The sequence below is a fragment of the Vigna umbellata genome, chromosome 6, assembly GCF_029865625.1.
Source record: "Vigna umbellata cultivar VRB3 chromosome 6, Vumbellata_1.0, whole genome shotgun sequence".
In the NCBI taxonomy this organism is placed as follows: domain Eukaryota; kingdom Viridiplantae; phylum Streptophyta; class Magnoliopsida; order Fabales; family Fabaceae; genus Vigna; species Vigna umbellata.
The window spans coordinates 40076672-40093372 of record NC_142170.1 but is presented as its reverse complement, the minus strand read 5'-3'; the positions used below and the strand labels follow the sequence as shown (position 1 = coordinate 40093372).

The 16701-nt window shown below is 39.4% G+C and overlaps 1 protein-coding gene across 4 annotated transcripts; it reads left to right on the top strand.

The window, feature by feature from the left end:
* The first annotated feature begins 2311 nt into the window (after positions 1-2311).
* LOC148197469 (uncharacterized) lies at positions 2312-11991 on the top strand. 4 transcript variants are annotated; one of them, XM_088092414.1, is made up of 7 exons: positions 2312-2785; positions 2947-3343; positions 3452-3620; positions 4049-4140; positions 5703-5753; positions 6228-6310; positions 6523-11991. In XM_088092414.1, exon 7 carries the CDS (start codon positions 8379-8381, stop codon positions 9981-9983), a length of 1605 nt encoding a protein of 534 aa, XP_087948540.1. In that variant the 5' UTR covers positions 2312-2785; positions 2947-3343; positions 3452-3620; positions 4049-4140; positions 5703-5753; positions 6228-6310; positions 6523-8378; the 3' UTR covers positions 9984-11991. The 4 variants fall into 4 exon arrangements, with proteins under 4 accessions (XP_087948540.1, XP_087948539.1, XP_087948537.1 ...); XM_088092413.1 differs by having other exon boundaries at positions 2316-2785; positions 3185-3343; positions 6228-11991; XM_088092411.1 differs by having other exon boundaries at positions 2317-2785; positions 6228-11991.
* The last annotated feature ends 4710 nt before the right edge of the window (positions 11992-16701 follow it).

Below are 16701 nucleotides of genomic sequence, written 5' to 3'. Positions count from 1 at the left end.
AAGATGACGAAGTGGACGAAGTGAACGAAGTAGACATAGTGGACAAAGAGGACGAAGTTGACGAAGTGGACGAAGTTGACAAAGTTGACGAAGTTGACGATGTGGAGGAAGTGAAGGAAGTGGAGGAAGTGGACGAAGTTGAAGAAGTGGACGAAGTTGATGAAGTGGACAAAGTGGATGAAGTGGAGGAATCGGAGGAAGTGGACTAAGTGGACGAAGTTGAGGAAGTGGACGAAGTGGAAGAAGTTGAGGAAGTGGACGAAGATGACGAAGTGGACGAAGTGGAAGAAGTGGAAGAAGTGGACGAAGTGGAGGAATATGACATAGTTGACGAAGTGGAGGAAGTCAAGGAAGTGGAGGAAGTGGACGAAGTTGAAGAAGTGGACGAAGTTGACGAAGTGGACAAAGTGAACGAAGTGGACGAAGTGGAGGAATCGGAGGAAGTGGACTAAGTGGACGAAATTGACGAAGTGGACGAAGTGGACGAAGTGGAAGAAGTTGAGGAAGTGGACGAAGTTGACGAAGTGGACGAATTGGAGAAATATGACAAAGTTGACGAAGTGGAGGAAGTGGACGAAGTTGGTGAAGTGGATGAAGTGGATTAAGTGGAGGAAGTGGAGGAAGTGAAGGAAGTGGACTAAGTGGACTAAGTGGACGAATTGGACGAATTGGAGAACGTGGAGGAAGTGGACGAAGTGGAGGAAGTGGAGGAAATTGAGGAAGTGGACTAAGTGGACGAAGTGGACCAAGTTGACGAAGTGGAGGAAGTGGAGGAAGTTGACGAAGTATAGGAAGTTGAAGAAGTGGACGAAGTTGACGAAGATGACACAGTTGACGAAGTTGACGAACTGGACTAAGTGGACGAAGTGGACGAAGTGGACGAAGTGGACGAAGTGGACGTAGAGGACGTAGAGAACGAAGAGGACGAAGTGGACAAAGTTGACGAAGTGGACGAAGTGGATGAAGTGGAAGAAGTTGACGAAGTAGACGAAGTTGACGAAGTGAAGTAAGTGGACTAAGTTGACAAAGTGGAGGAAGTGGATGAAGTGGAGGAAGTCCACGAAATGGAGGAAGTGGACGAAGTAGACAAAGTTGACGAACTGGACGAAGTGGACGAATTGGACGAAGCTGATGAAGCGGACGAAGAGGAAGTAGTTGACGAAGTGGACGATGTTGACGAAGTGGACAAAGTGGAAGAAGTTGACGAAGTGGACGAAGTGGAGGAAGATGACAAAGACGACGAAGTGGAGGACGTGGAGGGATTGGACGAAGTTGGTGAAGTGGACGAAGTGGATTAAGTGGAGGAAGTGGAGGAAGTGGAGGAAGTGGAGGAAGTGGAGGAAGTGGAGGAAGTGGACTAAGTGGACGATTTGGACGAAGTGGAGGACGTGGACGAAGTTGACAAAGTGGACGAAGTTGACCATGTTGACGATGTGGAGGAAGTAGAGGAAGTGGAAGAAGTGGAGGAAGCGGAGGAAGTGGACTAAGTGGACGAAGTTGACGAAGTTAACGAAGTGGACGACGTTGAGGAAGTAGAGGACGTGGACGAAGTGGAGGAAGCTGAGGAAGTGGCCTAGGTGGACGAAGTTGACAAGGTGGACGAAGTGGAGGAAGTGGAGGAAGTCCACGAAATGGAGGAAGTGGACGAAGTTGACGAAGATGACGAAGTGGACGAAGTGGACAAAGTAGACATAGTGGACAAAGTGGACGAAGAGGACGAAGTTGACGAAGTGGACGAAGTTGACGAAGTTGACGAAGTCGACAAAGTGAACGAAGTGGAGCAAGTGGAGGAATCGGAGGAAGTGGACTAACTGGACGAAGTTGACGAAGTGGACGAAGTGGAAGAAGTTGACGAAGTGGATGAAGTTGACGAAGTGGACGAAGTTGACGAAGTGGACGAAGTGGAGGAATATGACAAAGTTGACGAAGTGGAGGAAGTGGAGGAAATGGACGAAGTTGGTTAAGTGGACGAAGTGGATTAAGTGGAGGACGTGCAGGAAGTATAGGAAGTGGAGGAAGTGGACTAAGTGGACGAATTGGACGAAGTGGACACTACAAGAAAAATGTTATTTACATACGGATTATTATATACGGATTTTGATCCGTAGATAAAAATTTTATTATATACGAATTTTATATATGGATAAATTAAATATGGATTTTTCCGTATATAATAATAAAAATATTTATATACGAATTTTTTGTATATAAAATTGGTATGTAATGATAACGTTTTTTGGCGAAAATTTTACCAAAATAAATCCATGTATAAATTCAGTACGTAATTAGGTTCTCTAGTTATATACGGATTTTATAATAAATAATAAAAAAAATTAAAAAACTAAACCTAGAAAACGTAAGAGTCAGAATCAATACTCCAAATTTCTCTTCGACTCCTTCTTCCCTCTCGTCGAGCCATCGAGCCCCTCTTCTTCCTCACGAGCTCTTGTTCTTCCCTCTCATCGAACCATTTTTATCCATCCCTTCTTTTCTAGCCTCCATTGAAATCCTAACCTCCACTGCAAACGCCTCTTTCGTGTTACCCTCTCCTCGAACCCTAGCCGCTACCCCGTGCTCCATTACAAGGTTGAGGGGACTGGAGACCGCTCCACCAGTCATGCCTCCTCGTTGGCTCTCCCCTTGGAACCCTAACTCATTCTTAGACTCACGTGGAGACGACTGGAATGGTAGCGTCGAAGTCTCGCTCACGCTCACTCAAAGAGAAGAAGTTCGTCCATTCTTCTCGTGTTCACTCACCTTCTCCGGAGAGTTATTCTTTCAATCGGTAAGTTTCTTCGTTCAAACCTTCTTCTTTGCTCGTCCCCTAAATCCCTAAATCCAAGTCCATAAATCCCTATCTTCTCTGTTGAGATTGATGCAAAATGGTCCGTTGTGGGGTTTGCGCAAAGATTCACCGAATATATTCTTTTGTTCTTGAATATGTAGTTGATTTTGATGCATAGAGCTTCTGAAATGTGAAAGACGGTGATGGAATTATTCCTAGGCCAAACCATGGAAGTGAGAGTGCAAAAGAAGAAGAGAGAGACCGGAGAGTGGGTCGTCGTTGATGCCAAGACCAATCCCCTCTTGGAGCTCCAAACCCCTTTTGTTGATTTGAACTTAGAATACAAATGTTCACTTCAATACTTAAGTATTTGTGGTTTGATCATATATATATTTGCAGGTTGAAGGTGAGGTCCAGCGATTAAATGTTGCAAAGTCAGTAAGATGAAACATTTGATGTTTAAGAGGCAGAATGAGCTTAAAGAATTTTACAGAGGAGTTCACATGGATTTCGATAGTGAATTTGCAAGACAGATTTTGACTAGTCTCATTGAATGTGGTACAAAACTTGTCCTATTATCTCCTTTATATAGTTTTTAAATCTCTCTTTCTTTATATCGCCCAGCATAGGCTTCAGGACCATAATGACTGAACCTTGTGATGTAAGGATTAGGTTAATGAGGCTTTAAAGAGAAAGAGTGGAGACAATTTGTTTGCAGTTGTGATTTGCTTCCAGCAGCAACTTCCTTGCAACTTAGTGGCCCCTCGCTCTAGAGTGCACCGGAGCTTCTCTACTTATGGTTTGAAGGAATTACAGAGTTTCCTTGATAACTTGGGTAATTGAGTTCCCTCAATTTTCTTCTTTTTGAGGATTAAGATTCATTTGTAAGTGTAGGTGTAGTATGCTTGAGAGAAAACTTTGACTATAACATATGCCATCTAGTCGACATTTAATTTAGTTCTTGGATGTTTACAATCACTGCCACTGTCTCTAAATCATTCTTGTTATATTTCTGCATAATCAGTACGCATGGTTATGTGATGCATTTCAACAATCTTGTTCTTTTTAATAGGAGTATTACATGGTTCAGATAAACTTTTATGTAAAACAGATCATTTTTTAATTTCATCTTGCTTATCATGTTTAAGTTTTTTGTATACATTACATTATTAGTTCTAAGACATCCTCATAAGAGAACTTTATGGCTTGTATAACTTCACTCTGATGTTGGTTCTTTCAACACTCTGCTTGGCATGGGAATAGGTAGTTGCACTGAACATGGCATGGACCTTTCGGGTTCTCCTTCCTCCGTGCTTAGTCTCTTTTTGTGTTCTCCTTCCTCTCTATTTGTTAAGGTACACAACCATGGAATCTTATTCTTCTCTTACCAAATTGTATCCCTTTAGTTTTGTTCTCATCTTGTATATTTGTTGTCTCTGCTTCCATTTTTATATCACTAGCGTTACTATTTAATGTGATCATTATATGTGATAATAATAAACAACATTTCCACATGAGGTTGGAGATGTATGAAGTGGTGCGAAGATGCAACTTATATCTGCACTCATAAGATAGGTGGGAATGGACACGTTAATTTTCTAATTAGGCAGATGATCCAAACATCCTGAAACAAGTTATAGTTTAGTGATCTATAGCACTTGATACTTAACTTTGTCTGCTTGCAGTTATGGGTATAAAACTTTTTATTTGTAAACAACACAAATAGTTCAGACATTTAAAGTAAACCTGAATTTAACAGTAGTGCCTCAAAGTGAAACAAGGTTAGTATGATTGTATATCTGGTATAATTGGATAAGGTATGATTGTATATCTGGTATAATTGGATAAGGTATGATTGTATATCTGGTATAATTGGATAAGGTATGATTGTATTTATTTTTGGTCTAATAGAAGGATAAATGAATGGGGTTCTGGTGTTAATAAACTCTTGCAATTTTTATTTTAATGAATATTAAAATGACAATTTGCTCCTCTGATAAATACTAAATTGATTCTGATGTTAATAACTTTAACTACTTTATAAATTTTTGCTATTTTTGTTATTATATCACGCATTACTATATTATAAAATTGTGACTTATAAATACTTAATTTGAAAATTTATTTTCTCTTATGGTGTGACAGGATATAATTCATTACTAGCAAAAAATAAATAATAATTTATACTAATAGTCATTCAAGACATGAATTGCATACTAGGTAGTAAATACTAGTTTCTAAACCATTTTCATGTGGGCCATTCCAATAGAACGTTCAGTAAAGAATAATAATTTTATTCAATTACTTTTTTACAGTAATGATTTCACCATTTGGAAGGATGCTTGGCTAATACTTTGATAATGTTAATTAGTGTCCTTACAAGTGAAAGGATTCCTTGTCAAGATATTTTCTACACACGGTTTTACTTTATCAATTCCCATCTCATTCGATTTTTCTAGGCATTCCATGGCTCCCACTTTTATCTATTATTGTTTTTAATAAATTTACAAGTCATGGCATATAGGCAAAAATGACTTCAATAACTCCACCCCTGTGCATAACCTCATTAAATGTTTACTAATTTCCATTTAAAAGTGTTATTTCTATTTATGTACCTTGATTATCTATGATTCTATATATTTCTAGTCCATTTGTGTTTGTTAATTAAAAGTTTTTATTGAGTATTCCAGTCTTATCGGTATCAAGTCAGGTTACTAATTTGTGGTTTTATTTACTATCTACAAAAGAAAAGATGAACCAGGGCCATAAAAAATTTGCCAAAACATATATTGTATTGTCATTCTTTAAATATTTTGACAAGATAGGATTGCTAGCAAGGGTAAGAATGTTGCGGGAATGAATAGACATGCTGGGCAACATGGAATTAGAAATAATACGTTTTCTTGACATTTCACAGGCAGAATTGAATATGCAAGATCTTAAAAGTGTCCTAGTGCATAATCTTTTGGTAAGTTATTTCTTTTTTTTATCCTATGATAATATATTATGAGCATGGATACAAAAGCTTACATGTTTCTCTAATTTGTATACATTCTCAAATCTTGCTTGTGTAATTTGATTAATGTTTAACTGGTACATTGAATTCTTTGTCACAACATCATCTTCTTTTAAACAAAGTTGGTAGACTAATTATATGGTTAATAGTTTGTGTTAATCAAGCTTGTGGTTAAACCTGCTTTGTAACAGGGCCAAGGTTTTTCAATCTATATCTATCAATATATATAATTAATTCTAGTTGTTCTGATAAACACAATTTTTTTAAGGTATGAGCAAAGCATAGATAAGATTAACGGTTATATTTTTTTTCCTATAAGTTTAAAAACTCTTACTAAGTCTACCAAGTACAATAACTAGATAAACTTTTATTATTAATGAGTAGTGTAAACATTTCTAATAGTGTTAAATGATGTGTTACTCTCAGGAGAAGAGCATGGTGGAAAGAATGAGAAGTGTTCCTCAGCAAAAGTTTTCGAACTTGGCTTCACATTTTTGCAACAATGGCAGGCATTGCCACAAGGCCTTTACAATCAAATGCATCATTGATGAGTCGTTATTTCTTGAATTATATTTAGTTTATTGCACTTGAATAAACCAGGGAATTGTGTTTAATTGTTTGTTATTTCCCCGTTTTCCGAATTTTGCTTAATTTGGTCGGAAATTTGTAATTGTGCTAATTTGGGTTTTCTGAGCTGATTAAGTACATTTTTGAAGTGCAGGAAAATTTCGGAAATACATTTTGGGACATCAGGAAGAATACCGAATAAATTCAAGACTTTCCACATAGACAATTTTGAATTAATTAAATTGTAATTCAGTAGTTTAGAATTTTTGAATCAACTCTTATATTTTGGGTCAATTTTTGGTAAATTAGAGTAGACCCAAAAATTAGAAGTTAGTGACTTGGACCTAGGGTTTTATTTGTGGACCCCATCCCTATTAAAGGGAGGACACACGTCCTTAGAGGGGTGCCCTAGCCGCCACCCTCACGGACCCGTTTTTTTTTTTGGCTCGAATGTTTCTTTTGTTGGGGGGAACCTTTTCTTGGGGCTGGAATGGAGGAATGAAGGGTTAAATTGTTATTCTTTTTGCTGAATGTTGATGGCATTTTTTTTATTTTTGGTTTTATGCACTTTGAAAGTTTATCCCATGATTTCACGCCCTGGAAGCACGGAAAGAGACTAGAATTGAGATGGAGGAAGGAAGCAACAATACGTAGGTGCCACGGTGGTAGGGGTCATGCAGGAAGAAATGAGTGGTGAGCATTGCTGCAGCTTTGAGAATGAAAATGTTGATTTGATGGGAGTAGGTAGTGGGAACACATGTGATTCACGGCTGCCACATTCACTTGATTTTCTTTCTTTAGCTTTTCAACATTTCATTTTGTAATAGAAGCTGCTGCCACCTAAGTGAAATTCATTTCCTTTTGGCTTGAGAAAGGGTGTACACGGTAAAGAAGGGCAGTGCTGCACATGATGGTGTGCTGTCACGGATGGGAGGGTGCACAAGCTCACATTTTGACTTTTGATTAAAGCTTTTTAATGTTTCTTTGCTGGAACGGAGAAGGTACCATGATTGAGTGTTTAATTACTTTGCTTTTCAATTGAAGAATGAGAAATGAAGAGTAGATTAGGTGGGAAAATGATGGGACGTTGATGGCTTATGTGGAGCGGGAGAAGAGAAGCACTTTACAGCTGGTTTGTTTTGGTCTATGAAGAAGTTCATTCACGTGAAGGAAGAGGTGGCCCACGGTCATTGATACAATTCTTTATCTTTTAAGAATGAATGATAACTTAGATAGGAGAAGCAAAAAAAAAGTGGCAGTGGTTGGTGGTGAATTACGTGAAGAAAGAAGAAGCATTCTAAGGATTTAAATTTTCTTTAAAGAGAAGCCCGAGACAGTGATTTAAAATGAATGTGTGGTGCACGGTGACGGAAGGGAGCTGCTGCCACGTCCAGAGAGCTCCAAGGGTCTACTTTTATATTATTTTAAATGCTTAATCTTGCACTTAATTAGGTTACAATTTTCATATTGCATACACTTAGGTTTGAATGCTTGCTAATTTTTAAGTGATCTTTGCTTGATTACCATATTCTCCTTTCAATGTTAATCATCACAGTTAATTTTCACTCCTTTAATTTAAATGTAATGTTAGCTTTAGTGACCAACCGCTTTAATTTTGTAATTGAGACCATTTTTATATTTCCGTTGCATTAGTGTCTTATTTAAGTTTAGTTGCATTCACAAAAAAAAAATCTTTCAAAACCCCCCCCCACTATGTGTTTGATCTGAGACTGAACCACATTTGGTCCTTGAGAGACGACCTAGGAGTCACTTCCTAGTCTATACTGCATTCTTTTATGCATAACTTTTGTGGGAGGTGCGACCCTTACATCAAAATGGCGCCGCTGCCGGGGACCAATGGTTCGGTCTTAGGTTTTTGTTGTGTTTGTGTGTGTTGTGTTTTGTCTTGTGTTGTGATGTGATGTGATGTTCTGTTTTGTGTGTGCGTGTTGCATGTATAAATGTGTTGTGTTTTATTAGTTTCGTGATTTTTAGTATTCTTCTTTTTCCATGTCTACCTATTTTGATTTTGTGAATACTGCTTATTTTGCTAGTGCCTCTGATCATGATTCTCCTTCTGCATGTTACTCTGATTGTAATTCTGCTGATTTTTATGCTGAGAACAATGTGGCTCATCCTCAAATTTTTGAGAGCTCTCTTTGGGAGCCGGTTCCACCTAATGAGGATGGTGATCATTTAGTTCTCACCACTGGACTGATGAATTTGTTGCCCAAGTTTTATGGTCTTGCAGGTGAATGCCCACATGAACATTTGGATAGGTTTTATCGAATTTGCTCTTTAATGAAACTTCCAAATGTCCCGGACGATCTAGTTTTCTTAAGAGCATTCCCGCACTCATTAGAAAGAGCACCAAAAGATTGGAAAGACTCTCTTCCTCCAGGATCCATTACCAGATGGGAAGATCTTGAGCATAAATTTCTGAGTAAATTCTCCCATGTGCAAGATGGATACGACAACGATCTTGGATGGAATGACCCTACCTTGGGATGGTACAATGCTCCACAACATCAATATCAAGAACCACCATTCCAGAGTACCTTCATGCCTCCACCAGTCCAGCAATATCAGAGTCAGCAATATGATGCTTCTGCCGAAACAGCTCCTCAGCCTTCTACTTCTGAGCCTACATTGCAGGAGTTGTTGGAGCAGATGACCATGCAGAACCTTCAGTTTAGGCAAGAGAACATGCAGTTCCAGCAAGAAATAGGAGCTGCCATTCAGAGTATGACTGATCAGATAGGGCAGATGGCCACTCAACTCACTGAGGAACAGTCTCAAGATTCAGAGTTACCATTTCAGACTGTTCAGATTCCAGATGATGATGATAGTGGCATCAACATAGAAGATGGGGAGAAGAGTCATGAACTTACTATTGTGCCATCTACTTTCCCATCATCCTATGTCCCTACTCTTGCACCTGAGGAGAGTGATGAGTATTTTGAGGAGCAGGCAGAAATAAGCAGTAACCCTGAACCAGGTAGACCACCTTCATCTTCCCACACTTTAGCAATCTTCAAGGAAGAGGAGGTAAACATACCTCAATTTGATTATGTTGATGATTATGTTGTTGAGGATTATGTTGATGATTGTATTGTTGTTGAGTCTGATTTTAATTTTCCCTATATGCATGATGAGAACAAATTTTTGCTCTCGCATCCGAATGTTTATTCTCCATGCATTGAACATGAATCTGAGTCTGTAGTTGATATTGCTTGTGATTTTGAAATTGATTCATGTTCTGAGGATGTATCTGAGGTTCAGTCTGATAAATTGGGATTGGGTGTTGTACCTCTACATGTCATTTCCTTGGAGCCACATTGCACTAACCATGTTGCAGGAGGTACACATGAATTTGATAGACAAACACCCACAGTGGAAAATAAAGGTGCTAACACTGACAAAAGCTTCAAGATCAATAGGCACCAGCTGAACCTGCTCATCAACAATCTTTGCTTCTTAAATCCAGCTGTGGATGATATCTCCCTGCTAGATCAAATCTGGAGGATGAAGCAGTTCGTCCTCAAAACCTTCTTGCTGGATACTGTGGTGGAAGACATCTCCCTGAAAGTCCAAAATTGGCAACTGCCACCATGATCAGGGGAGTTTTCTTTTTCTCTTCTCCCCCTTTCCCTACTTTTATTGCACTTGTCCATGATCTGTTGACTGTTCTGATTGTTTGATCTGCTGATTGTGACACATTGAGGACACTGTGTAGTTTAAGTGTGGTCTATTGGGGGAGATTCTGATTTTTCTTTGATAGTTTTTGTTTTCCGTGTTAAATTTTTTCTTTTCTAGGTAGTTTTTGTTTTGTTTTGTGTACAGTTTTACATGTTTCTCTTGATTTCTGGACTTTGTTTGGGTTGTAAATATGTCTTCCACTTCATTGATACTCTGATTGGTTGGAAATCCTTGCTTTTCTCTGCTTGGAAGATGATTATGATTTTTGAGAGTTGAATTGATTGTGACAGAATTACCCTGTGTGAGATTTGAGCCACTTTATGTTCTTTCTTGTGTGTGATATGTCTCTTGATTGCTTGCGCATATGCCTTGGCTTGACTCTTGTTGATAACTCTTGATTGATATGCATGTTTGGAAGTGATAAAGGCAGTTTTGTTTTTTAGCCTCTCTAGCCGAATAAGCTTACCCTGCTCTGATTCTTTGAAAACCCTTTTTGAGCCTATACTTTCCCCCATTTCTTTATTTCGAATGCTCATACACTAGCCCTAAGTGAAAAACCATGATTACCTTAACCTTAGGGAATTTTGGAGCTTTGGAAGTGTTTTGGGAACAAGTGTGGTCTCTTGGGGGTTTCTGATGAGTTGGCTAGTTGGTTCCTCTTCTTGTTTTGTTTTGGTAAATATATGTGTATCTTGTCTTTTACAGTTTTGTTTTGAAAAGAGAGAAAAGAAAAGAGACAAGATGAAAAAAAAAGAAGAGCAGAAAAATAGTGAAAAAAAAATGTGAATAATGGAGTCAAGAAGAGGATGGAGTTAGAGGTTGTGGGTGTGTTTGAATGTGTTTACACTTGTTCCCCATTGCTCCTCTGTTCCTTATGGTTTGTAGCTTCTTATCCAGATATATCATGCCTTGTCCTTGGCCCCATTACAACCATGAAAAGACCTTTTGATTTAAACATGCGTATGTGCTTGAGTGTTGATATTAGAGGCTTGCCAAGTCTGTTTGTGATTGCTTTCTTGAGTGCATTGAGTGACATTGATTTACCTTAAACACTTGAGAGAAACACTGATTGTGTGCACCTGTGAGGCTCTGTTGCTTTTGATTCATCTCTTGAACTGATTGATAATTTTGCCATGCTTGGAAGTGCTTGGATGATTTCATGAGTATCTGATTTCCTTGATTTTGTGTTGGATATTGTCTACTTCCTTTCTTGGTCCAGATTCTTGGAGAACTGTGTAATTCTGTTTCTGTCTTTGTTGAGTCTTTGTTGTCTATCTGTCGAGTCTGTGTCAGCTTCCTGATGTTTGAGTAGTTCCCTGGTTTTCGTCTTGGTTTTGCCCAGGAGTGCAAAAGACTAAGTGTGGTCTATTTTGATGAGTCGTTATTTCTTGAATTATATTTAGTTTATTGCACTTGAATAAACCAGGGAATTGTGTTTAATTGTTTGTTATTTCCCCGTTTTCCGAATTTTGCTTAATTTGGTCGGAAATTTGTAATTGTGCTAATTTGGGTTTTCTGAGCTGATTAAGTACATTTTTGAAGTGCAGGAAAATTTCGGAAATACATTTTGGGACATCAGGAAGAATACCGAATAAATTCAAGACTTTCCACATAGACAATTTTGAATTAATTAAATTGTAATTCAGTAGTTTAGAATTTTTGAATCAACTCTTATATTTTGGGTCAATTTTTGGTAAATTAGAGTAGACCCAAAAATTAGAAGTTAGTGACTTGGACCTAGGGTTTTATTTGTGGACCCCATCCCTATTAAAGGGAGGACACACGTCCTTAGAGGGGTGCCCTAGCCGCCACCCTCACGGACCCGTTTTTTTTTTTGGCTCGAATGTTTCTTTTGTTGGGGGGAACCTTTTCTTGGGGCTGGAATGGAGGAATGAAGGGTTAAATTGTTATTCTTTTTGCTGAATGTTGATGGCATTTTTTTTATTTTTGGTTTTATGCACTTTGAAAGTTTATCCCATGATTTCACGCCCTGGAAGCACGGAAAGAGACTAGAATTGAGATGGAGGAAGGAAGCAACAATACGTAGGTGCCACGGTGGTAGGGGTCATGCAGGAAGAAATGAGTGGTGAGCATTGCTGCAGCTTTGAGAATGAAAATGTTGATTTGATGGGAGTAGGTAGTGGGAACACATGTGATTCACGGCTGCCACATTCACTTGATTTTCTTTCTTTAGCTTTTCAACATTTCATTTTGTAATAGAAGCTGCTGCCACCTAAGTGAAATTCATTTCCTTTTGGCTTGAGAAAGGGTGTACACGGTAAAGAAGGGCAGTGCTGCACATGATGGTGTGCTGTCACGGATGGGAGGGTGCACAAGCTCACATTTTGACTTTTGATTAAAGCTTTTTAATGTTTCTTTGCTGGAACGGAGAAGGTACCATGATTGAGTGTTTAATTACTTTGCTTTTCAATTGAAGAATGAGAAATGAAGAGTAGATTAGGTGGGAAAATGATGGGACGTTGATGGCTTATGTGGAGCGGGAGAAGAGAAGCACTTTACAGCTGGTTTGTTTTGGTCTATGAAGAAGTTCATTCACGTGAAGGAAGAGGTGGCCCACGGTCATTGATACAATTCTTTATCTTTTAAGAATGAATGATAACTTAGATAGGAGAAGCAAAAAAAAAGTGGCAGTGGTTGGTGGTGAATTACGTGAAGAAAGAAGAAGCATTCTAAGGATTTAAATTTTCTTTAAAGAGAAGCCCGAGACAGTGATTTAAAATGAATGTGTGGTGCACGGTGACGGAAGGGAGCTGCTGCCACGTCCAGAGAGCTCCAAGGGTCTACTTTTATATTATTTTAAATGCTTAATCTTGCACTTAATTAGGTTACAATTTTCATATTGCATACACTTAGGTTTGAATGCTTGCTAATTTTTAAGTGATCTTTGCTTGATTACCATATTCTCCTTTCAATGTTAATCATCACAAAGTTAATTTTCACTCCTTTAATTTAAATGTAATGTTAGCTTTAGTGACCAACCGCTTTAATTTTGTAATTGAGACCATTTTTATATTTCCGTTGCATTAGTGTCTTATTTAAGTTTAGTTGCATTCACAAAAAAAAAATCTTTCAAAACCCCCCCCACTATGTGTTTGATCTGAGACTGAACCACATTTGGTCCTTGAGAGACGACCTAGGAGTCACTTCCTAGTCTATACTGCATTCTTTTATGCATAACTTTTGTGGGAGGTGCGACCCTTACATCAATCATCATCAAGACTTTTCTATACACTTGGTAAATCTTGTACTCAACAATACAAGAATTGAAGATTTTCTCTATTTGGGGTTTAGAGCCATTGCCTTGATGATAAATGACTAGTTAGTGGTGTTTCAAACACTGGTGGAACAATTCTTAGATAGTTTTTCACATATAACTAATTGTATAAGTAGTTTAATTTACTATTACATTTGCCATATTATGAATTGTACTATTTATTTATGACTATTATACATTTTATAAATTTAATTCACAGTCATGATTTTGTAATATTATAATATATTTGACTTTTAAATGTGAAAGACTTGTGTAATATGATCTTTGACTGAATGAATGGTGTAATACTATAATGGATTAAACAAACATCACATTTTAATAAAAACTGACAGATATTTGGTATTATTTTTTTACAATTTGGCAGTTTTATTTTATTTTTATCAGTATATGAAACTATTAGTTATTGGATATAGATGTGAGATCATTTAATTTTTTTTTATAAAATTAGTTATATACGGATTTATCCGTATGTAATTTACATACGAATTTTATATACGGATTTATCCGTATGTAATTTATATACGAATTTATCCGTATGTAATTTATATACAGATTTTATATACGGATTTTTCCGTATATAATTTACATACAGATATAACCATATATAAGTTATATACGGATATATCCGTATATAAAGTAGCTACGACAGTTTTATATACGGATTTTTGTCCGTATGTAAGTCGTATGTAATCAAGTGTTATATACGGATTTTGGGCCTTATATACGGATTTTGGTTGTATGTAATTCAATTTTTTCTTGTAGTGGGAGGACGTAGGGGAAGTGGAGGAAGTGGAGGAAGTTGAGGAAGTGGACTAAGTGGACGAAGTTGATGAAGTGGAGGAAGTGGAGGAATTGGAGGAAGTTGACGAAGTAGAGGAAGTTGAAGAAGTAGACGAAGTTGACAAACATGACAAAGTTGACGAAGTGGACTAAGTGGACGAAGTGGACAAAGTGGACGTAGAGGACGTAGAGAACGAAGAGGACGAAGTGGAAAAAGTTGACGAAGTGGATGAAGTGGAAAAAGTTGACGAAGTAGACAAAGTTGACGAAGTGAAGGACGTGGACTAAGTTGACGAAGTGGAGGAAGTTGACGAAGTGGAGGAAGTGGACGAAGTAGAAGAAGTTGACGAAGAGGACGAAGTTGACGAAGTGGACGAAGAGGACGAAGTTGACGAAGTCGACGAAGTTGACAAAGTTGACGAAGTGGACAAAGTGAACGAAGTGGAGCAAGTGGAGGAATCGGAGGAAGTGGACTAAGTGGACGAAGTTGACGAAGTGGACGAAGTGGACGAAGTTGAGGAAGTGGACGAAGTTGAGGAAGTGGACGAAGTGGAAGAAGTTGACGAAGTTGACGAAGTGGACGAAGTGGAGGAATATGACAAAGTTGACGAAGTGGAGGAAGAGGAGGAAATGGGCGAAGTTGGTGAAGTGGACGAAGTGGATTAAGTGGAGGACGTGCAGGAAGTGGAGGAAGTGGAGGAAGTAGAGGAAGTGGACTAAGTGGACGAATATGACGAAGTGGAGGACGTAGGGGAAGTGGAGGAAGTGGAGGAAGTTGAGGAAGTGGACTAAGTGGACGAAGTTGACGAAGTGGAGGAAGTGGAGGAAGTTGACGAAGTGGAGAAAGTTGAAGAAGTAGATGAAGTGGACGTAGAGGACGAAGTGGACGATTTGGACGAAGTGGAGGACGTGGATGATGTCGAGGAACAGGAGGAAGTGGAGGAAGTGGACTAAGTGGACGAAGTTGACGAAGTGGAGGAAGTGGATGAAGTGGAGGAAGTCCACGAAATGGAGGAAGTGCACGAAGTAGACAAAGTTGACGAACTGGACGATTTGGACGAAGTGGACGAAGTGGAGGAAGTTGACGAAATGGACGAAGTTGACCAGGTTGACAATGTGATGGAAGTAGAGGAAGTGGAAGAAGTGGAGGAAGCGGACGAAGTTGACGAAGTGGACGACGTGGAGGAAGTGGAGGACGTGGACGAAGTGGAGGAAGCGGAGGAAGCAGGCAAAGTGGAAAAAATTCACAAGGTGGACGAAGTGGAAGAAGTTGACGAAGTGGACGAAGTTGACAAAGTGAAGGAAGTGGACTAAGTTGACGAAGTGGAGGAAGCTGACGAAGTGGAGGAAGTTGAGGAAGTGGAGGAAGTCCACGAAGTGGAGGAAGTGGACGAAGTTGACGAAGATGACGAAGTGGACGAAGTGAACGAAGTAGATATAGTGGACAAAGAGGACGAAGTTGACGAAGTGGACGAAGTTGACGAAGTTGACGATGTGGAGGAAGTGGAGGAAGTGAAGGAAGTGGAGGAAGTGGACGAAGTGGACGAAGTTGAAAAAGTGGACGAAGTTCACAAAGTGGACAATGTAGATGAAGTGGAGGAATCCGAGGAAGTGGACTAAGTGGACGAAGTTGAGGAAGTGGACGAAGTGGAAGAAGTTGAGGAAGTGGACGAAGATGACGAAGTGGACGAAGTGGAAGAAGTGGACGAGGTGGACGAAGTGGAGGAATATGACATAGTTGACGAAGTGGAGGAAGTCGAGGAAGTGGAGGAAGTGGAGGAAGTGGACGAAGTTGAAGAAGTGGACGAAGTTGACGAAGTGGACAAAGTGAACGAAGTGGACGAAGTGGGGGAATCGGAGGAATCGGAGGAAGTGGACTAAGTGGACGAAATTGATGAAGTGGACGAAGTGGAAGAAGTTGAGGAAGTGGAAGAAGTTGAGGAAGTGGACGAAGTTGACGAAGTGGACAAAGTGGAAGAAGTGGACGAAGTTGACGAAGTGGACGAAGTGGAGAAATATGACAAAGTTGACGAAGTGGAGGAAGTGGACGAAGTTGGTGAAGTGGATGAAGTGGATTAAGTGGAGGAAGTGGAGGAAGTGGAGGAAGTGGACTAAGTGGACTAAGTGGACGAATTGGACGAAGTGGAGAACGTGGAGGAAGTGGACGAAGTGGAGGAAGTGGAGGAAATTGAGGAAGTGGACTAAGTGGACGAAGTGGACCAAGTTGACGAAGTCGAGGAAGTGGAGGAAGTTGACGAACTGGACTAAGTGGACGAAGTGGACGAAGTGGACGTAGAGGACGTAGAGAACAAAGAGGACGAAGTGGACAAAGTTGACGAAGTGGACGAAGTGGATGAAGTGGAAGAAGTTGACGAAGTAGACGAAGTTGACGAAGTGAAGTAAGTGGACTAAGTTGACAAAGTGGAGGAAGTTGACAAAGTGCAGGAAGTCCACGAAGTGGAGGAAGTGGACGAGGTTGACGAAGATGACGAAGTGGACGATTTTGACGAAGTGGAGGAGGTGGATGAAGTGGAGGAAGAGGAGGAAGTTGAGGAAGTG